The sequence below is a fragment of the Drosophila sechellia genome, chromosome 3L (assembly GCF_004382195.2).
Source record: "Drosophila sechellia strain sech25 chromosome 3L, ASM438219v1, whole genome shotgun sequence".
NCBI lineage: Eukaryota > Metazoa > Arthropoda > Insecta > Diptera > Drosophilidae > Drosophila > Drosophila sechellia.
This window is the reverse complement of record NC_045951.1, coordinates 16,614,276-16,637,703: the sequence shown is the minus strand read 5'-3', so window position 1 is coordinate 16,637,703 and position 23,428 is coordinate 16,614,276. Positions and strand designations below refer to the sequence as shown.

General features: G+C 43.4%; 7 protein-coding genes across 8 annotated transcripts; 2 read left to right on the top strand and 5 right to left on the bottom strand.

Annotated features, from left to right (window-relative positions):
• Nucleotides 1-514: 514 nt before the first annotated feature.
• Nucleotides 515-3,480, bottom strand: LOC6606054 (3 beta-hydroxysteroid dehydrogenase/Delta 5-->4-isomerase). Its single transcript, XM_002030829.2, has 4 exons — nt 3,380-3,480; nt 1,747-2,102; nt 1,316-1,591; nt 515-1,240 (listed from the first exon to the last, which is right to left on the bottom strand). Exons 2-4 carry the CDS (start codon nt 2,063-2,065, stop codon nt 639-641), a joined length of 1,197 nt encoding a protein of 398 aa, XP_002030865.1. The 5' UTR covers nt 2,066-2,102; nt 3,380-3,480; the 3' UTR covers nt 515-638.
• Nucleotides 3,481-3,948: 468 nt separating this feature from the next.
• LOC6606053 (protein rogdi) lies at nt 3,949-9,500 on the bottom strand. The gene is made up of 8 exons (XM_002030828.2): nt 9,299-9,500; nt 8,422-8,549; nt 7,617-7,750; nt 7,140-7,211; nt 6,940-7,071; nt 6,190-6,347; nt 5,783-6,113; nt 3,949-4,756 (listed from the first exon to the last, which is right to left on the bottom strand). Exons 1-8 carry the CDS (start codon nt 9,307-9,309, stop codon nt 4,688-4,690), a joined length of 1,035 nt encoding a protein of 344 aa, XP_002030864.1. The 5' UTR covers nt 9,310-9,500; the 3' UTR covers nt 3,949-4,687.
• A 1,079-nt stretch (nt 9,501-10,579) lies between these two features.
• Nucleotides 10,580-12,808, bottom strand: LOC6606052 (troponin C). The gene is made up of 5 exons (XM_002030827.2): nt 12,660-12,808; nt 12,470-12,587; nt 12,348-12,404; nt 11,355-11,606; nt 10,580-10,992 (listed from the first exon to the last, which is right to left on the bottom strand). Exons 1-5 carry the CDS (start codon nt 12,669-12,671, stop codon nt 10,964-10,966), a joined length of 468 nt encoding a protein of 155 aa, XP_002030863.1. The 5' UTR covers nt 12,672-12,808; the 3' UTR covers nt 10,580-10,963.
• A 1,001-nt stretch (nt 12,809-13,809) lies between these two features.
• Nucleotides 13,810-14,503, top strand: LOC6606051 (ribonuclease P/MRP protein subunit POP5). Its single transcript, XM_002030826.2, has 3 exons — nt 13,810-13,898; nt 13,954-14,191; nt 14,245-14,503. The coding sequence occupies exons 1-3, from the start codon at nt 13,879-13,881 to the stop codon at nt 14,422-14,424; spliced, it is 438 nt and encodes a 145-aa protein (XP_002030862.1). The 5' UTR covers nt 13,810-13,878; the 3' UTR covers nt 14,425-14,503.
• On the bottom strand, nt 14,436-16,094 carry LOC6606050 (adenosine 3'-phospho 5'-phosphosulfate transporter 2). The gene is made up of 3 exons (XM_002030825.2): nt 14,979-16,094; nt 14,744-14,925; nt 14,436-14,684 (listed from the first exon to the last, which is right to left on the bottom strand). Exons 1-3 carry the CDS (start codon nt 15,798-15,800, stop codon nt 14,528-14,530), a joined length of 1,161 nt encoding a protein of 386 aa, XP_002030861.1. The 5' UTR covers nt 15,801-16,094; the 3' UTR covers nt 14,436-14,527.
• Nucleotides 16,095-16,321: 227 nt separating this feature from the next.
• Nucleotides 16,322-22,049, top strand: LOC116800906 (calcium homeostasis endoplasmic reticulum protein). 2 transcript variants are annotated; one of them, XM_032717366.1, is made up of 13 exons: nt 16,328-16,460; nt 16,624-16,794; nt 16,857-17,203; nt 18,309-18,471; nt 18,703-18,775; nt 19,270-19,344; nt 19,559-19,635; nt 19,699-19,897; nt 19,960-20,976; nt 21,034-21,201; nt 21,272-21,586; nt 21,651-21,822; nt 21,876-22,049. In XM_032717366.1, the coding sequence occupies exons 1-13, from the start codon at nt 16,439-16,441 to the stop codon at nt 21,972-21,974; spliced, it is 2,898 nt and encodes a 965-aa protein (XP_032573257.1). In that variant the 5' UTR covers nt 16,328-16,438; the 3' UTR covers nt 21,975-22,049. The 2 variants fall into 2 exon arrangements, with proteins under 2 accessions (XP_032573258.1, XP_032573257.1); XM_032717367.1 differs by lacking the exons at nt 18,703-18,775; nt 19,699-19,897; nt 19,960-20,976; ... (2 more) ...; nt 21,651-21,822; nt 21,876-22,049 and having other exon boundaries at nt 16,322-16,460.
• LOC6606049 (probable malonyl-CoA-acyl carrier protein transacylase, mitochondrial) lies at nt 22,030-23,239 on the bottom strand. Its single transcript, XM_002030824.2, has one exon. It carries the CDS (start codon nt 23,229-23,231, stop codon nt 22,068-22,070), a length of 1,164 nt encoding a protein of 387 aa, XP_002030860.2. The 5' UTR covers nt 23,232-23,239; the 3' UTR covers nt 22,030-22,067.
• Nucleotides 23,240-23,428: the final 189 nt, after the last annotated feature.

Below are 23,428 nucleotides of genomic sequence, written 5' to 3'. Positions count from 1 at the left end.
ATTTTAAACAAAAATGAAATTAAATAATGGCATATTAAGTTAAGCTAATGGTACATAAGTTTAAAAAACAAACGGCAAGAAACGCTCTAGAGCAACAAAAAAACAAGATGAACCGAAAACCAAGACAAACAAATATATATATATATATATATATATATATAAATATATATATAAAATAAAAATTATAATGAAATAACTGAGAAATAAATAAATTAATTCATAATGATAAATAAACCAATATGAACATTGTTCAAAAACATAAGCTAATTGTTTTTTTACTGGGCTACGGAAAGTTCTCAAAATGTAAATGGCAAGAACTTAGACGGTAAGTTATGAAATATTTTAAGGAATATTATATACCATATTAGACGACAAAATATTTAAACTAATTGAAACACGAAATCAGCAATGATTTCTTTTCTAATCTGTATAAAAAGGATGTACTAAAAGGATATATTTACTTCAACTTGCCGATGCCAGCTTTTTTGTTTTCTTTTGCAAAACTAACCACAACTTCGTAATACAAACAACAACCATTTTATTTAACAAGGTATTTACAGGACATCAAAGAGGGCAGTAAACACAAATCCACTCAGGATATCGAGGAGTATGCTATCGTAATAGGGGATTAGCCCCACTCAGCTGGACTTCTTGAGCTTCTGGGCCTGCTGCCGTTTGTCCCACCACGTGGCATACCACTTGGCGCTCCGCTCGGCACTCGCATCCGGATCGAAGAGTGGCATGTAGTCCATGTGGATGGAGGCCCTTAGACGATTGTACATCAGCATTGAGGACGTGTAGGAGGCGATGGCGCGCAGTGAGTACCGCAGACGGTACTTGGTGTAGGGATACGCCACCCGCACCACCACCTCCAGCAGGAAGGCGAGGAAGAAGAACAGGAAGTGCGGCACATACCACCAGCTGGTCTTCACCTTGAACCGCTCACCCAGCACGGCCATCTTCTGGACAAAACGGGAGACATCATTGATGCCCGTATCATCGGTGACAAAGACGGGCAGTCCATTCACCGCCTTATCGGACACCTTGAGGGCCTTATAGGCGCAGATGTGACCCCAGGCCACATTCCCGGCGTATACCAACTGCTGCTTTCCGCCCACGCCCGCGATCCTTGGGAAAACCCATCCTCTAGTGGAAAGAAAGTCGAAAATCTCCGTAATGAAATGCGAGTCACACTCGCCATAGGTCAAAGGGGCACGAATGGCGCTAGTGGCCAGGTATTCTGAAAAGGATTACAAATGTTAGTATATTCAAAAGTCTTACAACAAGTCAAAGCTAAGTAATCGACCAAACCTACCCTCCTGGTTATTCAGTGGCGCTCCATTCGAGTTGAGCACTATGTTCTCTGCCCTAAGCTTGCTGGAGGCGTATCCGGGTATCAGGAACTGATTATCCTGCTCCCACAAAGTGGAACTGTCCAGCGTGGGAGTGTCTGTCTTGGATTCCGTCGAGTTAATCACCGCCGAGAAGGTACTACGACCCTTGAAGGGCACAAAACAGACGGATGTGCAGCTTGTGTACACCAGGCGCTTTACATTGTTCTGGATGCACAGGTCAACTACGGCCAGGGTGCCTAAAAAAGAAATAATATACTTAATCAGGATGACTTATGGTTCCGGAAGCTAACTGGTTGAATGGTGCACGAAATTATGATCAAATCAAGGCTTATTTCAACCTATTACAGTTGCGTATTACGTATCTTATGAGTTAATTTATTCGCTCACTCACCGTTCACATTCACGCGCTCCAGTTCCTCGTAGTTTGGCGGATACTCGATTTTCACCGAGGCGGCGCAGTGGAAGACCCCGTCCACTCCCTTGAAGATGGGACTGAGTGCCTCCAGATCGCCACCGATATCGGCCACATAGCTGCGCAGCAGGGAGGTCTCCTCGTGTCCAATGTTGTTCTTGTAGGGCACTATATCCAGTGAGCGGATCTCTTTGATGCCCAGCTCCTCCTTCCGCTCCAGCAATTGCTTGATGAGGTGCTGACCCAGAAATCCACTGCCGCCGGTTACGAGCAGCACTTCCCCGCTTTTGTTGCCCATTGCGTCCGGGGTCAAAGTGCACTGGTTTTTGGTTTAACTGCAACGAGACCGACTGCAGGTTAGCTGGGCTGGCTTAAGTGGTTAAGTGGAGTTTCCGTGAGAGTGGCTTTTATGGTCGGTGGCCCCACTCGGACAAGCCCCGCCACTTGGATATCACACATAAACTGGCTCATCACCAGCCGGCGACCTTCTTCGAGGGTCAGCGGAGCAGGTTTCCAAGTGACTCGGCGCGTTTTCAAATGCTCGGCTTACGTGACGCTCTGTGGCGCTAATAAAGGCGGCTACTTTTTTATTACCTATATGTTTTCTTATAATTCATAGTTTGTGTAATCCAAATTCCCCTGATTACTTGAATTATTTGCTTTTTATACTCTGTGTAATATAAGCTAGCTTTCACCTTATCAAAATGCGTTTTAACTACTAGGATAGTTATACTATTTGCATAAATGTAAAAATGAGTAACCAACTTACTAGTTTGTATCTTATAGTATACATATATTCTTTGCTTACAGAAAATACTTTTTATTAGTTTAAAATAAAATCTGAATATAACTTTCAAAGGCTCTAATTAAGTAACAATTATCTTTTAATGGCCAAGAGCTGAGCAAAAATAAATAAACTCACTAATTAATTAATTATTTTTGGTTACCTTCTAATGGCATTCACACTTTTGGAGTGCCAAAAATGACTGTTAACTTTATAATTTATAATCTAAGAAAAGTTTGAAAGCTAAAGTTAGACGGATATATTGAAGATATAGTAATATAGAAATAGATAGTTTCGGTTGTAGAGGAAATATGATGAAAATGCGTATGTAAATTATATTCGCTCTATAGCTTTTGATTTCTACTTCCCCTTAGTGTGTTACTTGGCCACGGTCAACTTTTGTCTTGAGTGATTTTATTAGACCCGTCCGGCAACTAAGGCCGTTGAGCAGACTCAAAAAGACGCATTAAAAAAATAAGATACTAATGGTGACAGCAGCAGCAACATCTGCAACAGCCACATTTGCAGCAGCAACATGGCCATCGGCCAAAGCAACAGCAACTTACAAGATACGGCAGCAATCTTAACAAAGGGAAACATGGCTCAATGTGCTAATGTTTTCGCTGAGCGGGCTTACAGATTACAACACAGCATCAAAAAAATTACCGCGAACTGGTTTCCGCGTCTATTTCGACATGCACGTCAACACACACGAATTTTTCGCATTATGGCCATTTTAAACTTGTAAACACTCGACCAATGGAATGGCACCTGTACATCTAGAAGCCCGAAAGTCGTAGTATCTATGAGTAGGGGAACGCTGCTTACCAGGAGAAGGTGTCACTTTTTTATGGGCAAACCTTTGGGCTTGCCTGCTGACTGGAAACTGTTTGTTGGCCATAAACAAAAGTGGCCGAAACCGAAACGATCGTTGTCAAGCCACTTGGCTATCACTATCGTTATCGTCATCGCCAGCGCTGTTATCGATCGTAGTCGTCGGACACTTGGCGCGCGAAATCGAAAGTATGAGTTTCAAAGTTCATGGCATTTGGTAAAAGGTAATTTTTATTCAACAACAAGTAAATGAATGTAGACAGTAAGTACGCTTAGTGATTACATAAATAGTTGTCTTCTCTTCCCATGCATTTAGTGGGGTGCTTAGGCAATTGCAATATTCAATAAGTACAGTGGTAATTGTTTTCGTTGCATCTCATTCAATAACTTTCTATATCTTTATAAACTCCCTGGTAGATGTATAAAGTAAACGAGAAGTAAAGGCCGTTGATACAAATGACTTTGGATTAGATTAGGATTGGGCGCTCTTAACCATTAACCATTAACGAGTACGCGAAATACAATTACGGATATACAATTACGAATACGAATACAAAACGGTGTTTAGTTTAGTACAATTAAAAATTCTGTTCACATTTCGGTTTGGTTTATTACAACAATATCATGTAAATGCCGATGTAGATGCCCCTTCCGTGTGTACCTAGGTATGTATGTAAATAGGGGGCTGTGTTGGGGGTATAAACGTTGTAAGTACCGACTTTAAGTACCGATTGATTGCTGACTTGGTGGATTTAGTTGCATCGTAGCAAACATAAATAAGGGCCATGGTATTACATTACATTAAATTACATGTACGAATAAACTATAATTATCTAGCAATTTCATTTAGTTACACATACAAACACAATTGGTTTTCACAAACGTTCTCTGTTCTCAATTCTCAGCCTAATGCTATTTGGATGCATTTTGATGCATAATTGGAGTGACGTGAAGCGATGAACTCAGGTTCTGCGTAATCGTAATTTAACATGAATGTTGATTGTGTACATTAAACTAGTTGTATGCTTGTATGTATGTATATAACTCTCTATACACTACTGTATATAGCAGTATAGTGTTTTAAAGTATTGTATTGTATAGTATAGTATATAGTATAGTATGCATGGGTATTATGGGTGTGCCGTTTCCAGTAGCAACATTTCAACTAACATTATTTACTTCGCTATTACAAGTACGGTTCTTTATTAGCTATTATTGTTGTTATTGTTTCTGTCGCCGATCCACCAGTGCCATCCATCAAGGGTTTCCATACCCGGCTTCCATTTCCCGGCGCTCTCCGTCTCAGTAGGAAAGTGCCGAGGGCGAACGCGAGCCTACTGTGAAATCTTTGTACACCGAAAACACAGATATCTGCGAAAGAGTAGAAATATTGAATTAAAAATACACCCACAACTCATTCGAGGACCCAGCGCATCAGAACCCGTTCCCTCGCATTTGCCATACTAGTGCCAATCCCCATATTGGCCACTTTAATTGCCGACTTGCGTCACAGTCAAGAACTGCAGCGTGGCCCTGGCACTTGGCCAGCAACCAAACAAAACTTGGCGGCATTTTGTGGGTGCGGAAAAATGGGACAGCATCCGTGGCTCTTCGCACATGTGCTCCGCCGTTGGGAATCACTGTGATATCAGTTCAAGAGCAGACGCCTTATCAGTGCCGGCTAGTTCCGAAAATAGCTTACTTTTGGGTGGGTGTGTTTCGTGTGGATATAATCGTTTGGGAGTCTAGTAATTGCTAAAGACTTTTCAGCTATTCTGACCTATAAATTATAGAACAATTTCGATCTGCTCAAGAGGCAGCAGTCGAAATATCGTGCTTATTACATTTCTCTAGGTTATACCGTGCGAAAAAATGAGTTATGATCAATGAAATTGTATTGAATTAATACTACATAAATATAGCTAAGCACACAGCATTAAAGTTCCAGAACAAGATCATCTCATCTTGCTATAGAAAGCCCTGACAAAACTGCGAATTTTTTTGAAAAAACGTCTTTTCTTTCAGTGTAGACAACAAAGATACATTTGTTATTTCTCTAGGAAATAATTGACTATTTCTGTGTATACTTCTAAGCCGCTGAGAACAAGTATTCTGTTTTTGGTGAGTGCGGGGGGCGAACATGATATAATACCCATAATTTCTAAATAAAAACTGACTATAAACATACCATACTGCTGATGATGAAATCTATTTCAAAATGAAACAATTAAAATATGCTATGGTATATTTTGCAAAAGCGTGCTAAGACAATTAATTTAATTCTATTAAATACTTATTTGCTTGACTTCAACTCGCGCCTGACCTTCTTTTTGTCCCTACCACTGTGTGCCAGTGTGTGTTCTTTTGCTCACTTCCGCTGCTTCACCTGCGACTCACCTTGTCTTTTAATTGCTGGCACAGTTTCTGGCCATTCATCAGCAGCAGTAGCACGTCGTTTAGCCACTGGACAGAGGCCTCCGCCTGGCGGGAATCGAAGCGCATGGTGCCCTGGTTGTTCAGCAGCTGGTAGACGGCAATGATCAGCTTGTGGCTCTGCAGGTAGAAACTAACGGCCAAATCCTCGGGCAGATTGGGCACCAGCGACTTCATATTGCGCCCTTTGATCAGCTCATCGATGGGCTTCTTTTTGGGCACCAGCAAACTGTTTCTGCCCCGCTGCAGGGCATCCAGAATGTTGCCTATCACATGCAGCACTTCGTCGGAGGTTCTGTGTGGAGTTTATAAGTAAGTGTATATATATAACCTCGGAGCGCAGATCCCATGCAAAACAAAACGTGACTCACTTGAAGTGATAAGAGTCGTCGACATCGTCTATGTGGTTGATGGCGGTCTGCAGATGATTGGCCGCATCCTGGACCTGCTGCAACTTCCAGGGCGAGTCATGTGTGATGGAGGTACGTTGCGTTTGGCTCGGCGCCTTGCACAGCTTAAAGCTAATGTCCTGCGAAAGGAAATTCGGTATTAGCATACTTCGGTCGTCGAAAATTGATCGGAAAGTTTTCACTTGTGTAGTTAAGTCATCAGATTAATTGAACAAATACGCATATTTATAGTGGAAAGTTACACATGTCGTTTCAGCAACAGATAAGGAAAATAAATGTATTCTTAAATGATTAACGTGATTTTACTGGGCGTAGTAGTACGATGCATTATAAATCAGAAGAGTATGATTGAGAAAGACTCTTGAAAACTTTGTTTGCTTTAAAAATTCTATAGTAAAGCGGTTGCAAAGGATTTGATAAGGAAATTACAATGTAAAATTTATAACTTTTCAGATAAGTTGTAGTTTGAGAATAGCAAACGGAAGTTTGCATCAAATTCTGGGGGCTTTTCACACATATGCTAATATATTCTAAGACTGAATCATCTGAATCTTTAAGAGTGGGAACTAGATAACTGCTTGAGGGATTTCCCCACCACACTTCTTTGGGGCGTCTACAATCTTTGGTATTTCATGGAGTTGGAGGTTCCTGCTGGGGCATATAGTGGCGCTACCTTTCCACTACGTTTTGAGGTCAGCAACTGGAACTTACAGCCTGGGTGATGGCATCGCCCGTTAGGGTCAGCACGGCCTTCAGCTGATCGGGCGACACGGTGAGTATGAACTTCTCAGTCTTCTTTCCCTCGTTCTCGTACAGGGGCACCGGAAACCGATGGGCGCACTCCTGCGAACACAATGTGCGGTTTGGTTAATGGGAACAACTCAGGACAACTAATCCGATCGGCTACTCACCACCAGAATGCTCCTCAGTTGCTTCAGTATCGCGTGTACTTCTTGGCGCAGCACCCACTCGAACTCAATTTGCTACGGGCGGTGAAGTGGATTGTATAGTGGGTTGGGTTTGCATATTTTGTGTTCCGCATTTCGTATTTTGTGTTTCGTGGTCCCGCCAGCCGGAGATTATGTAGGTATGTCAGTCGGTTGGTGGGTTTGTATTTTTCGCGATAGCGCCATCAAACAAAGCACGTTCCGTGTACAAATCAATAAAGGCGATGTGCGGGGGCAGTGGAAAGTCGGCCGGAAAAGCAGGAAGAACGGGGCAGCGGCGGCAATCGATAATCAATTAGTCAACATAAAGGGGTCCAATTAATCGTTTTCTATGCTGCTCTTTTTTTGGCAACGCTTGTTATTGTTTTTGTTGCTGCTGCTGCGATGCCGTTGTCATGGACTCGCAACTAGCAGCGCATTTTCAACGATCGGAAAACTCACCAGGTTGAGGGCTTCCTCACGCTCCGTGTCCGCGAGCATTTTCATCGCGCTTTTCGGCTTTTTCCGCGCTGCTAAGAATCTGCGCTTGTGTCCGCTTTCCGCTGCAGCAACGCCAGCAATTTGTATTGTGAGCGCTGTAAATTTGTTTTTATTTCAGTTGTTGTTGTTTAATTGCACGCAGGGTTGCCAGGTGCGCAGCAGGCGCGCAAGCAGCGCAAAATCCTACAAAAATACCGCTTTCATACTAAACGGGTCGCCATGGGCGCGCTATTCAAAATTTATTGGTCGTCTGTTGAGAAGAATTTGTCTAAGCGGATATTGTTATCAAGCTCAAATATTTGGGTTAATGCATGCTACTCTAAGTGAGCCAATTAATCACAAAGTGCGAAAACAATATTTTGTGAAATAAGAGTCTTAAAAACAACAGCGTTGTTTCTAAAAGAAGTTTAAGTCTAATATAAAATTGCTAAGATAATATTTTTATAAAAACAAAAGCATACATTCTACAGCCCTGGCCGCACTGCTTGAAGTACTGCTTGGCGTAACAGTACGCTGTTATCTTAACGCTGTTAAATCAAATAAACGTTGAAAAGGAGCGTAAATTCGCAAAAATTAAACGATGATGACTGAAAGTGGAGTAGTAACAAAGCGAATTCCAGCATTTAAAGTCCTAACATAACTGTAATCCAGCTAAACCACAATATACCCTATAATACTGCCTCCGCTCACTAATCTCTGCTAACTTCGAAGAGCACTGCTTGCCTGGGCGCCAAATTCAAATGGCAATGCAATAAGTGTAATTTACGTTTTCTCGTGGGCGGGGGCGTGGTGAGCACGGCAGTTTCCGGCACCGTGTTGAGGACATGCTGAGGATATCCGCTGGTGCTCCGCTGGCGATGGAGTGGCTGGAACGACCAGTTGTTGTTCGTGGTACTTAGAGGCGAATAGAAAAAACAGATAAACATTCGAGTTAGTTAGTCGCGAATTACACGCGATTTGTTTGCCCTTTCGGTCGGCCAATTGTGCTTTTCGTTATCATGTTTGCGACCGATTTCGGCTTGATTTGATTCAAAGTCAAGTGCTAATTGGTGGCCCATTGTTGTGACTCACGTCACAGCCAGCTGACGTCGGCGTCTGGTTTCTGCCGCTGGGCTGCAGAATTTTCCCGTATAGCCAGCTAAATAAAATAAAAAACCCCCAAAAGCCTTTCCCCCTTCAAAACTGCAGCGCGTGTCGCCGGCGAACGGGTGGCGTTGGCTTTTGTTTTCAATCATGGCCTTTTGTAATGGCCACGAAAAAAAGCGCTTATCAAGCGAACTCAAGATACTCGAAGCAGCACTATTCTCACACACATACACGCACCAATTTACAAATGGCTTTATCTATCAGGGTCCAATTTTGTTTTATAATTTATTTGATAAGCCAATGTCAAGTGAAATGAAATGGCCAAGGGAATGGCATGGTGTCGATGGAAAGGCAGTGGCTCCTAAAAAACTTTATGCCATCATAAATTTTTATTGGCATGGCCATTGGCTGCGGCTTTGCCGCTTTTAACACGTTCACATTTCGGATTCTCGATTCTTGGCCACAAACACACACATACGCACGACGAGAGTAGGCAAATATAAGCCAAAACAAACAACATTTTGTTAATGCTATTATATAAATAACGGTTTCTTTACCTCTGCGGCATTCTGGATAAATATATATATATATATATTTCTTTATCAATCGCGAACCGCGCGTATCACGAGACTCAGTGTCGCAGGGCGGATAGTTCAGTTCAGTTAAGTTGGGGCTTCGAAAGGAAGAGCACCCCCCAAAAAAAAACAACGTTGGTAGCGGTTCGTAGCAGCGGTACGACGTTCGACGATCGACGCCCAGCGCTCAACTCAGCGGTATAGCATACCATCCAAATGACGAGGCCAATGCTCGTTAACGTGGTTAAGACGGAGCTTAGAGCTTTCGGCCAGGCAGCTTTCTTTGGCCGGATCGAAGCTACAAGAGGCCAACTCGCTGCTCAGCTGTTGGTAAGAGCATAATATTTACTTGTTAATAAAAATGGGGCATAGAAATGTAGGGCAACACAAAGTGGCAAAAAAATTGATTAAAAATTTGGGTGCTCGATTTGAACATTAGATTCGATTTCAAATTAAGCTAAATTAAAGAAAATAAAAAAATAAGAAATAAATATATTTTTAATAGTATTTATATAAAATCAAATGAACTTATTCATAAAACTCATACTGAGAAAACTTACTTTTTTGTAAGTTCGACTTCTCTATTGTTAAGTAGTTTTTTTAAGCTGTCTGTGCTAATAACTAATAACACTAACTTAACGAACATACCTATGGCCATAAACTACATTTTCTTAATTAACAAATTTTTTTTAGATTTGAAAAATAATAATAAAAACTATTTCACTGGGCGTTCCTTGTGCGCTTAAAGTTTATAAATAGTTGCATTATTTTAACTTGAAATTCAAGTACCATTTATAGAATTCCTTTGCATTAGAAGACAATACAAATTTGGTCTAAAAACAAGCAAACTGTTTGTATAGATTTTATAGCTCACTGAAGATACGTTTTTGTTTTGGTCAAAAGGTATGCACAATATATAAATAATCGAGGCGGTTTTGTTTTTCCTTGAAAAGAATGAAATCCTAATCCGACAACAAAATAATATAAACAATAATTTGTCGCTGCAAGAAAGCTAGTGACTAATTGGCTGGCCATTAATTTTAAGTTTTGCTGCCATCCAAATAGTATAAATAAGTGAAAGTATAAATAACACTCATATAAGGAAAATAAACGCAGAAGTGCTGGGAAATCCTGTATATATTTCAGAACTGATTAAGATTTATGGCAACAATCTGTTTGTTCGCATTATCAAAGCGAAATATATATGGACGTGTTTGCTTGGCGGCAAAAAGTAATCCATAAACAAATGAAACCAAGAGTGGATTGTTTTTTTGGTTTTTTTTTTTTATTTTTTTGCCATGGCATAACATTTATTTTTCGCATACACAGTATTCCGTTGCTTCTTTTAGTATAAAAAAGTAGTACAAAAGTTCTATTTCTACTCGTGTTTGGCATTGTCAAACTGAAGTACGTGGATTTGTTTGCTCCGCGAAATAAAAACAAAAAAAGGTGGAGCAAAATGCAAATAAAAAGCGAAACAAGTGTGCAAACAGGAGCAAACAAACGTGTGTCCAACAGGTGTGCGTGTGCGTCTGTGTGTGTGTGTAGAGTGTGCATGTGTGTGTTTTTTTCTGGGTGGTTTAGGAAAGTGGGTGGTGTTTTCCAGGGGGTGGTGGTTGGAGTGGGTGGCAGACGCAGTGCGTTTATTTACTCGCCAGTCATCATCTCCATGAATTCTGTAAATTAAACAAAATGACAGACATTAAACCGATGCCATCGCGCCAGAGCAACCGCTATATGCATTTATAAATAAATATTCCATAAACACGAAAACAAAATGTAAATATGTACGTTATTCAGAGAATGAAAAATGCGTGTGGTGGAATCGAATTTGTGTGTCGCGCCCAAAAATAGCCAACGATATGCTCCTCCATGGGAGCGCTGATCAGATCAAGCTGTCATAATCGAGCGATCTCAAGATCATCGAAATTTATGATCACTATATATATTATATATGTTTGAATGTGGGTGGATATGGATATGGATGTGAATGGAAAGCCACTAGAATGTATTAATATCAATCGGAATGGGCACTCACCATCGAAATCCACTGTACCGGAGCCATCGGAATCGATCTCCTCGATCATGATGTCCAGCTCCTGCTCGGTCAGCTGGTCGTCCAGCTCCTTGAGGATCTCCTTCAGGCAGGTGGTGGGAATGAAGCCATTGCCCTGCTTGTCGTACAAGCGGAACGCCTCGCGCAGCTCCTTCTGCATGGCCTCCGCATCCTCCTCCACGATGAACTTGGCAGCCAGCTGCACGAACTCGCCGAATTCCAGGCGACCGGACTCTGAAATGTGCCAAATATTCCAACTGTGTATAATTAACTGAAAAACGACTGGAAAGCCAGCGGCTAATGATGGGGCTCCCAAAACACGACTATGATCATAAATCAATGACAGCGAGTAACTAAAATGTAATCATCGCTCGATGGTGAATCATCTGCGATTTGCTGTAATAGCCAATCTTATTCAATAAATATATAAATTTATTACTTGCAGCTGTCAGTCGATTTTTTTTAAAATTTTTTTCACTTTTGTCATTGAATCATTAAAGTCACTTTTGCATAGAGTCTACACATAATCATATTTGCATATTTAGTACCTTATTATTTATTTGTTTTTTCTACTTGTAACTTTATATTTTTTTGTTTTTTATGTTCAATTTAAATTGAAGGAAAATGTGTATATATAACTACACAAATCGATTAAACGAATACAAAAACATCCACGAAATCGGCACAAGTGTAAATATATTATTGATGCTTATTTCATTTTTATTTTGTTTCGTTTTATAATAACTATATGCACATATATTTTGTAGAATTTTCAGCCCGTTCTACTTGGGACTGAAATAAATTTAATAAAATATATGCCACACAATTATTTTAATTGGCCGTTTCATGACATATGAAAAATGTTTTCTATTTTGAATTGATTTCATATAAAATTGTAAATTGTAAAATATCTTCGAAGTACTCAAAAACTTTCGACTATATCTATCATATGTTGTAAAAATAGCGTTTACTTACTGTCCTCATCGACTTCCTCGATCAGTTCCTCCAGGATCTTCTTGTCGAAGGGCTGACCTGCAGTTGCCAAAAACAATAAGTACTCCATCATCCAACTGGACATCCTCAACCCCAGAACTCACCCATCAGGCGCAGGATGTCGGCGACCATCTCGGTGGGGATGGAGCCAGTCTTCTGGTGATCGAAGCTGTTGAACGCCTTCTGGAGCACGGCGATCTGCTCGGGGGTAAGATCTTCATCCTGGAATGGGACAAATATGTAGGTATTAATCATCGACAGTCCTGTGAAGCTGAAAAGATCTGAGATGCTTACGACGCTGCTCATGTTGCTGCTGCTTTTGCGTTTATTTTTGCCAATGGGATCTGTCTGATCAGCCTAATCTTGCGAAGCGATCGTCACGGAGTATTCGTCCCAACTGCGAGGCTGCGCGGATGCGTTTTCCAAAATATAGACCACAATCGGTGAACTTGCCACGGAAAAGCGGAAAAACACGAATGCGGCGCCCGATCGATCGGTGGATGTTCGGATCGTTGGAGTATATGTAGCGTTTTTCCACGCCGCTGCCCGAATTTTATTGTTTTTTAGAAATGACTGTAAAGTGCGATGGGAAAAAGCGAAAATAAAACGCGATCGGAGCGTATCCCGCCGCATTCGCTGCCCCGGAGACTGAACACGAGCCATATAGTGGTTTTCCACGGCCACCGATCGCTCGTTGGATGGAGCACATCCCATCCAGTGGAGCGGCATGGGGAGCCGTGGGCGGGGGCAGCCATGATATCTGCATATGTGCGCCAGCCAGCTATAATGCGATGCGTTGCGCTGAGATCCCCGCGTCCCCAAGTCTGCGAAAACACAATCGCTGATATATATATATATTATATAGATATATGTTTAGATTCACCGAACAGATGGAGAAATCCCCACTGGCTCTGGAGCAATGCCCCCCATTCCGTTTGTCGCTGGAGGGCGGAACGTGGGCAGCGACAGTGAGGAATGTTCTGCCCACATTCATGAATTGGTCGACAAGTTGCCAGTTTAAACGTGCGATTCCCCGAATCCATTGTTTCGCTGTCAAAATACAAGTAAATGGGTTGAAAACAATGTATGTCCATGCATTTACTTTCCATATATCCAACTTGAACAAAAGACTTTCTCAAAAGTAAAAAGGGATCGCATCTGTTTTTAGAATCGAATGAAAAAATACACCAACATATTGAACATACAAGGTCATTTTCTATTGAAGCGTTCCAAATTAATTACAGGACATTTAGATTTGGATAATAAATTTTAATTTTTTATAAAGAATATCCCAGATTTCATATAAGGATAAGGATATAAAAACATACTTTCCTATCTAACTTATATTTAAATACAGCTGAATCCTTCATTATTTGAAGGATTTGAACATTTTTAAGACACACAAAAAATAAAACAGCCATTTCCGGATTTTTAAAAACCGATATGTTATCGGTAGTTGAAGCGAATTCGGTCTGGCAACCATTTGCAGCGTTGCCATATTGATTACACCGTGATGGTTCGCATAAAGAATAGGTAAATATTGACCGCGTTTTCTTTAACGTTCATTAATTAAACCATCCACAAACAGGTATATAGCGGTGCAGATTGTGCCCTACAAGCCAACACAATCTCTGCGACTCAACGACCACAGCCTGACCAAGATCCTGCTCCAGAATGTGGAGAAGTATCACGGAGTCTACGGCCTCGGCGTGATCGAGCAGGGATTTCGAGTGAAATACATCAACGATCGGACGAAAATGGCAATCATACGCTGTCTCCATCGAGGCCAACACTTTGTGTCCAGCGTATTGCCATTGATTACTTTGGTTGGTCCCATTGTCATGTCCTTAAACCAGCAATAAAACCACCTTTCTTTCAGATCGGAGATGTACGGGCCAAGTTTAGGACGCTCTACATCGGTGCCACCATCATCCAATGCAACAAGTTCATAGTCAAGCACCAAAAACAGTTCCTGGACCGCACCATGGGCCAGATAACCTCCGCCAAGGAGCGCCAGGATCTCTTCAAGCGCGTAATGGAGTTCGACATGGACAGATAACACATAGTTTGTTTAGAATGTAATTAAGTAATTATATTATATGGTTTTCTTGAAAAAACCATGCTTCCAATTCAACTAACATGTAGGTGTTTTTGGTATCGTTCTAAACTTCGATGAGGAATTTGCGACTCGGTGAGCGGGCAACCTTGGCTCCAAATTGTTTTAGTCTCTGTCGGACGTCGGCCAACGTCAGCTTGTTCCTCTTGCTGTAGACATTGAGATATATGCCCAGGACAACGATGAGGCCAGACCACAAATATCTGAAAGTTTTAGATAGGTATAGTATAGCTTTGTCTTTAGGAATTCTCAGAACACTTACTGTAAGGTGAAGGGCTTGCTGAAAAGCACAAAGGAAAAGGCTATGGTCACAGCCTTGCGGGCGGTGGTCACTGTGGCAGCTATGGGGGCACCACTACTCCTCACCAGAGCCAGCACAAACTGAATGCCCAGATAGCCGGACAGACTAAACAGGAACCCATAGCCGAAGGTCTCAACGGGGTGCTAAAAGGATACAAATTAGATCGCTTACATCATAAATCTCAAATATTACCCACCTCCAAGCAGAAGGCAAAGCCGCTGAAGAAGTTGCCGGTAACCAGCATAATCACAAATAGGTACACAAAACCCAAGCCGTATGAGTAGAACACCACCTCGCTGCTGGGCGCCTTGAATTCCCGCATCGCCTTCTCCTGGACATTTCCAATGGCGGCATCGCAGAGCAGCGCTCCTGAAATCATGGCCACGCCAAGCAGATTGAAATTGGGCGTCATCTGGGAGTCGGCCAGCGTGAACCAGGCCAATCCGATGCACATGCAGGTGGCTGCCGCAAAGTCCAGCAGTCCGTAGCGTTTGCCCTGTATGAGAATGCTGCCCACCAGCACGGGAATGAGCTTGCAGCACTTGAAAATCACCTGGGTGGGATAGTTCAGGTAGCCGAGACTTGAGTTGGACAGACCCATGGTACCCAGCGTAAGAGCAGCCAGAATTAGGTATGTTCTCATGGGAATGCAACGGGGCTCCGGCTCAATGTTCCAAAAGGAACCGCCGCTTATCCGATAGCCCTCCAGCCGCCGCTCCACCAAACCGAAGCCGATGTAGTAGCCAAACTGGACGAGCGTGAGGAACCATCCGTAGGGTTTGAATCCTTCGACGGTGAAGATCAGCTCCTGCAGATAGCCGTACAGGATGTACAGGAAGAAGACGCCGGCGCAGCTGAGCAGGAACTGAGTTGTGCGATTGTAGTAGGTGAGGTCAAAGCAAAGGATTCGGAGTTCCGGCGGAGATTCCGACGTCGAGGACTTCCGCTGCAAGGGCGGCGAGCTTCTCGCCGATTCGCCGCCATTAATGGTGATAACGCTCCCCTTATTATCTGCCATTCTGCTGCTCGCGGATGTGTCTATATACACATACACACTATATAGTGGCTATTTCAAGATTATTTTGCAGGGAGCCCGTGTAATTCAATGCCACGCTGTCCGCGGAGTTGTCGGTTTAAAGTGCGGATTTGTCATGCCTCCTCGGATGCTGCATTAATCACGGGCCGACGTGGAGATTGCTTTCGAGTGCAAATTGCCCTGGCTAAATGAGTGCACTCGGTTTGTTTACCACAAATAAACTATTTTTGTCAGCTTAGAACGGAGATAGACGCGCGGCGTTGCCACTTTGTGTTATTAATCGAAAAGCAAAAGACCGGTAATTGGCAGCTTTGCTCGAACCGCCATTCTAATTGGAGCCTCTGCTGCTGACAATAAATATGTTTAACAAATGGGCACCGAAAAAACTTAAAGCCGCTTATTTACTCAACAAAGATTATGAGAAGCGCTAAAAAAACACTTTTAAAGTAGTACCGAGAGTAACTCTTAGTATTCAACTAAATGTCGTTCTTAGAATACAAAGATATGGGCACACTGTCGGAAAAAATAGGAAGAAGCAGTGAAAAGTGCCGCTGGAAAAGTGCAAAAAGTTATGAACTTAGTATTTTACATAGGATATTAGTGCTAATAACAGTCGCAAAATGGACGTGCAACCGCCTCGCGGTAAGTGCAGCAAGTAAAAAAGTGCTGCATATAACTTCAAATCGAGCTTATTCTGTGCCCAAGTCGATTGGCATGCACATGTGTACATACAAACATACAAGCGCACACACAACCTTTGATATGCTCACATTTTTTGCAAAAACCATTTGCTTTTCCTTGCCAGATGCTAGTTTACGGAATATTATCGACAAACTGGCGGAGTTTGTGGCCAGAAATGGTCCGGAATTCGAGGCAATAACGAAGCAGAAGCAGCAGAACAACCCAAAGTTCGAGTTCCTCTACGGCGGGGAGTTCGCCAGCTACTATCAATTCAGGGTGGCAGCGGAACAGACTCGTGAGTGCTTTCTAAATTGGTGGAAAATAACCCCTATAATCTGCTTTTAACACCCAATACAGTGCTGAAGCAACAGGCCATTAACCAACAACTGCCACCAGGTGCTCCAACCGGCCACTACATGCAGCATCCGCCGCCAATGCAGCAATCCCAGCCACCGGGCCTCTATCCGCCACCCAATCAGCAGCCACCGCACCCGCCCGAAAACGCACAAGACAATATGCAACAGCAAACGCAGCACTCCTGGCCGCCGAACGCCGGTAACGGTGGACCGCCCAACAATCAGCAGGCCAATGGCAATCCCATGGTCATGAATCCAACGTCACAACTGGAAGCCATAAAGATGCAGCAGAAGTCGCTGCGGGAACAGATCCAGCAATCCGAAGCGAATCTCTCCGCACAGCACACGGTAATTTGAAGTTGGAAATAACTGGGATACCTCTATACGCCCACCTTTGCAAGCCTTTTTCCGAGAGTTTAGAGCAGCTCGAGTTTATAAAGAAAAGAATTCAATATGATTTCATGTTGAATGTTGGCCTCCTCTGGCAAAAATTCAATGAAGCAAATTTGATGCCTTTTTAAACTAAATACCCACCTAAAAGTTGCTTTTATAGTCTGAATATAAGAAAGTGTTTGCTTCTTCGAATTTTTGACCTCCCTTTTAAACGACCCAATCGATTGTGAATATACTTCGTTTTTAAGCCAGAATGCTTTAAAATATTTTCTTCAGAGAAGAGATAACTTGTATAACCAGTATATACTTTCGGACCTAAATTATTTCCAAAGATATTGTCATAGACTCACAGATGGCAGTCTTGTATTCCCTAAATTTTGTAATAACAACTTTGGAACAACAGTTCAACAAATGGTGTTTATTATTAATCATTATGAACAGCTTCTGTGGACTATTCACTCTATAAGTACTGTGAACCAAAATCGTCTTAATAAGAAAGACATTTCTTATTGCTTGTTGCTATTGAATTTCCCTGTAATGAAAGTGATTTCACTCTTTAAATTGCTTTTTCAAATTGTTTCTTATGAAACACTACAAACTAATCCACGAATTCCTCAGAATAATCAATCCTGCGACCCTTTTCTAAATGTTCTTTCAATCGATCTACTCAGTTTTTGTTCTCCAAGTGCGGATAAGATAAAGTTAAAGTGTACTTTCAGCATTACCAAACTACAATATATAATTGTCATTATTTTTACTATTTAATTAACAATTTACATTGCTACATTAAATTTTTGCTTTATTGTATTTTTTGAAACATAAACCAAAAAAAAAAAAACCAAATCAAACCACTCTTCATACCAACTGACAAAACTGTATAAAAACCAAAAAAAAAAAAAAAAAACAAATCCTAAAATCAAATTTGTTTTGAAACGCTTGTCAACTTGAATACCAAATGCGAATATGCATGTGAACAAACCTTTGTGTGCCCAATGACCAAACCGAACTGATCCGAACCACACCAACGCATGCGATCCAAATCGCACCAACCAACCTGTAGGCCCTGATGAACCAGAAGACCAAGCAGATCGAGGATGCAATCGCGGCGGCGCAGACGGCGCAGCAGGAACAGATGGCTGGCGAACAGGGCATTGTGCTGAGGGACTTCGATAGCGTTCTGCAGCCGATCATCGAGTCCTGCACGAAGGACAGCATCTCTGCAGGTAAATACGAGTTCAGCGGACCGGCTGGATTACATTATTGCTTGTTTGTAGTCTCGTATTCATCAGTCATAAGTTAGCTAATGGAGCTGAATTTTTGATGCTCCGCAGCTTTGCTGCACACAAATCGCACACTAAATGAATCCATACTACTTTTTGATTAATCCTAAACCTAATTTATATTCGCCATGGACAATGACAATATGAGTAACCCGTTTGATATTGCAATTTTAGGCAAGAACTGGATTTTACAGCATTCAACCGACAGCGCAAAAATCAATGTCGTTTTACAATATCTTTTAAAGAAGTATGCCTCAGTTTTATACCTAATGACCTGCAATATGTATTAATTAAATTGTGTTTCTTTCTTTCAACGAGTGAAATACTAACCAAACATACAAAAACAAAATACGAAATATCGAACATGCAAGTGAGAGATGATCGATTGAGTGATTGTGCGATTGAGACTTCCACAGAGAGGCTCGAGATTGATTCGTTTTCGAGAGATGTTATGATCCATATGAGTAGTTCCCAGATCCGGAAGTCTTTTAGCTAGGGCCACACACCTAAACAAATCATTTTACTTAATAAGCTTAACCATAAACACGCACAACAACACACCAACACTTAACAGTGATAATCATCGGACAATAGAAAAAAAAATAAAAAACACGAATACTAAAAAGAAAGAAGATTAACTAACAAAAATCATTATACTTGCACAACAAGTACTTTTGGCAATGTTGTTGTGCATACAGAGAACTAGAAAAATATGTTTTTCGTTTGTTAATTTATTTTTAGGGCTTTGGTCAATGGTTCAACGTTTCAGCAAAAATTGCATCTTATATATTTAGTTAATGATATACTCCATCACTGGTAAGTTCGCCCAGTCAATTATTAGTATAGTATAGTATTAAGAGCCATAGACCTCAACAGCTAACCCACCGAGCAGTAAGCATACTTTGTGGGTTAGTTTTTGCGGACTATGCTGACAGAATTGGACTGAATCTGACCGACCGGACTTTCGACATCATACCTAGACTTTAGAGTAGCTAGGAGATGAGACTTAAGTGCAACGATGTATTTACAGCATGCGCAAGAACATCAATGACTTGAAGAACAGCCTCGAGAACGTCGTCATTCCGATGTTCTGCAGCGCCGACTTGAGTACGTATTTCCCCTCCCGATTGATTAATTTTGTATTTCTAATAGTGTTATTCTCGCCCACAGTTGGCACCTCCGAACAGCGCCAGAAGCTGGCCAAGCTGCTGTCCCTGTGGGAGTCCAAGGCGAAGTTCTTCGACGCCTGCGTCATCTCGAAGCTTCAGTCACCGGACTCGTCAATGCAGGAGTACAAAACCAATCTGCAGAACACACATCATGATATAACTGCCAAGTTCACGCAGAATACCAAGGCGACTTTGGATAAGTAAGTATAAAAGTCCAAGAACATAATATAGCATATAATAAACCTTAACTCTTATGCTTCAGCTATCAGAAACAGCATCATATATTTATCCAACATGCCAGCCAACAAATTGTGCAGCTGGAGAAGCAGGCGCAGCACCTGGAGCAGCAGATTGTGGCCCAGAAGTCCCAGCAGCAACACATGCTTCACCATCAGCAGAAAAACATCCCATCGCTGATGTCCCACCGAATAGCAATGCCGGGTGACCATGAGCACATGAATAGCCAGGGGCCGCATGATCAGCAGCATCCGCAGCCGGGAAATAACATGTATCCAGGTGGTAACTTCCAACAGCAGCAGCCACCACCGGGGAATCACTTTGCGGATCCACGCGGACCGAACTTCTTCATTCCGGACATGTCCAAACCACCACCAGGCTTCCCCGGACCCATGCATCATAATCAGGGCCCAGCAATGGGCCATCCACAGCAGCAGCAGCATCCACAACCGGGACAGTTTCCGCAATTGCAAGCGCAGGGGTCTGGCAATGAACCACCTGTTGATCTTGGCGTTCTCAGTGCAGCAATTCAGGCGTGCTTACAGATGCAGCAGCAACACCATCCTGACGACCCTCAGCAACAAGGACAGCAGCAACTGCAGCAGCAGCAGCAGCAACAACAACCGCAGCAGCAACAGCTGCCGCCGCCAATGGCTGCCTATCCCCAGAATATTGTAAGACCTGGTCAGCAAAATGCTGATAGCGGCGAAGTGGACCTGGATGTGCTCAATGCAGCCATTCGCGCGGTTATAACCAAAAAACCCGAAGACGGAACATTGGAAGATGGCCAGCAACCACAGAAATTGGTCGACGGAGAATCTGGAGAACCTGTTGTTATCGGAGAGCCACAAATACCCACAGCGCCTTACTACGACCTACCAGCGGGCCTCATGGTGCCGCTTATTCGTCTGGAGGATTACAACTACAAAGCCCTCGATCCGGCGGACATTCGACTGCCAGCTCCAGCGCCACAAAGCGAGCGACTAACAAATGCATTGAACGCCTTCTATTCCGCACCCTCACACGATCGTCCCAGGGATAAGTGAGTACTTCAATTGAATGTTAGTCAGCTTTACTTATAAATGGGTTTATCTTGCAGTGAGGGTTGGGAGAAGCTTGGTCTCTATGAGTACTATAAGGTGAAGAATGCGGCGCGAAAGCAAAAGGAAGAGGAAATCAAGGACGGCATCCGAGAAAAGTCGCGGTCGCCCAGTCCGATTGTGCTCGAGAAACCCCTACCCAAAAAGAGCAACAAGCGAGTTTACCGGTGAGTGTTTGTTTTCCATCGATACTTTTAAACAGAAAATAGAGATATTTGGACTTATCTTCTTGCGCAGATCCAAGAGTCGCAGTCGTTCCCGCTCAAAAACGCCGCCCCATCGAGACAGAACGGCCTCTCGCTCCCGATCCCGTTCGCGATCCATGGAGCGTTCTTTAACGCCGCCCCCAGTAAATCGGAGCAGGTTGGGCGGTGGTAGCAACCGCAAGGGTCGCAATCGATCTCCTCGCCACGAACGGGACAACAACAGCGGCAGCACAAATAGCAGAGAGGGCCGTGGTGACCATGGCAATTCCAATAGCCGAGACAATGGCAACAGCATCAGCCTAAGACGAGTGGACCGCGACAGATCTCTAACACCTCCGAGCTTTCTGTAAATCATGGCTATAGTATAATTTCATGAAAGTCGGACCAATGAGCTATTTTTCCTTTTCCAGGGGAAGCACATTTGCCAAGCCCGCGGATTTCATCGAGGAAACGAACAAGGGCCACCAAATGCTCATGAAAATGGGCTGGGCGGGCACGGGCACTGGACTGGGCTCAAAGAATCAAGGCATCGACACGCCCATTTCGGGAGGCGAGGTGCGCGATCGTCGAGAGATGTACAAGGTGAAGTGGCAAGAGTGTGCAAGAAAGGACAACTTATAATTTTCTATCCACAGGGAGTGGGCGCGAATATGCACGATCCCTTCGAGAGCTTTCGGAAGAACAAGGGAGCTGCCTTCGCACATCGGATGCGATCACGAGACGACAAGAGTTAGGATCTGCCAACGGTCATAACTTTCCGGTTTTTTGTTTCATTTAGCCCAGAAAATATACATTTTTATAAAAGCAAACTGCATTTTTATACAAGATTAGGCTATAACATTAAAGCTGGATTGAGCGGCCTTAGCATTAACTTTTTCCAGGACCTGTACAAGTCCCTTGCCCGGACCGCATTCGAAGGTGCGTGGAAAGTCGACGCCCTGCTTGCGCTCGTACATCTCGTGGAGGGTCTGCTCCCACTTGACGGGCCGCACGATTTGCTTGGGCAGTTGCGTTAGGATGTGCTTGGCATGGCGATAGGGTTTGCCATCCACATTGGAGTACACTCTAATGACGGGATCCTGAAGGCGCACCGTTTTCAGGGCTTTGGTAAAGGGCTCCACGGCGCTTTGCATTAAAGGAGTGTGAAAGGCGCCGCTCACAGGCAATCTCTTCATCCGCCGGATTTTTAAGGCCTTTAAATTTTGTTCCAGAAACTCCAGGGCCTCTACGTTGCCGGCCACGACCTTGCAGTGCGGATACAGGTAGTTGGCGATGCCACAGTAAGGCGACTCCACTCCCTTTTCCAGACACCATTGCTGCGCCCGAGCACAGGCCTCTCCTAGATTGGTGTCCGGTCCGTAGATAGTCATCGCCATGGCTCCGGCTGCCTGGTCACATGCCACTTGCATGGCGGTGGCCCGCACCTGCACCAATCGCAATGCCTTGTCAAAAGGCAGGGCGTCCGCGTACACCAATGCGGTAATCTCGCCCAGACTAAAGCCTGCGGCAGCCACACACGTTTCAATGGCCTTCGGTCGCTCCTCACGCAACTGCTCCAGTGCTGCCAGCGAGGATACCATCACAGCCAGCTGAGCGTGCTCCGTGCGATTCAGTTTCTCACGTGGTCCCTCCAGGCAGATCTTGAGCAGATCGTATTTCAGCACCTCGTTGGCCAGCTCGAAGATGCGGCGGGCGCCAGGGAATCGGAGCAGATCCTTAGCCATGCCCACGTACTGGGTGCCCTGCCCAGGAAAGAGCATCACACTTGTTTCCTTGGGATCGATGGCGGGCCGGCCTTTCTGTTCCAGCGGCTCAGAAAGCTCGTTGAGCAGTTGCTGGCGCTTCTCCGCGTTCTCCGAAAGAGCGGAGGATTCTGTGGTGGCCTTCGCGGCATCGCTGCTCCAGCGAGACCAGCTTAGGGCACCGGTAATCCGCGGTGATCGTAGTAATCTGCGGGCGGCCAACATTTTTGTTGAAGGAGTTCGCGGCATAACATAACAGCTGATTAGAGCCGAGCAAAAGTGGAGCTTATCGATAACTGTAAAATCACCATCGATGGTTTTAGTACTTCGATGATTTTAGTACATATTTTATTTTGAATTTTGGCGGCTTATGCTCAAAAACAATATGATCTTGAAAAGTGGAAAGCATTCCTTGCATTGTAATAATCTACACTTTAAAGTAAATC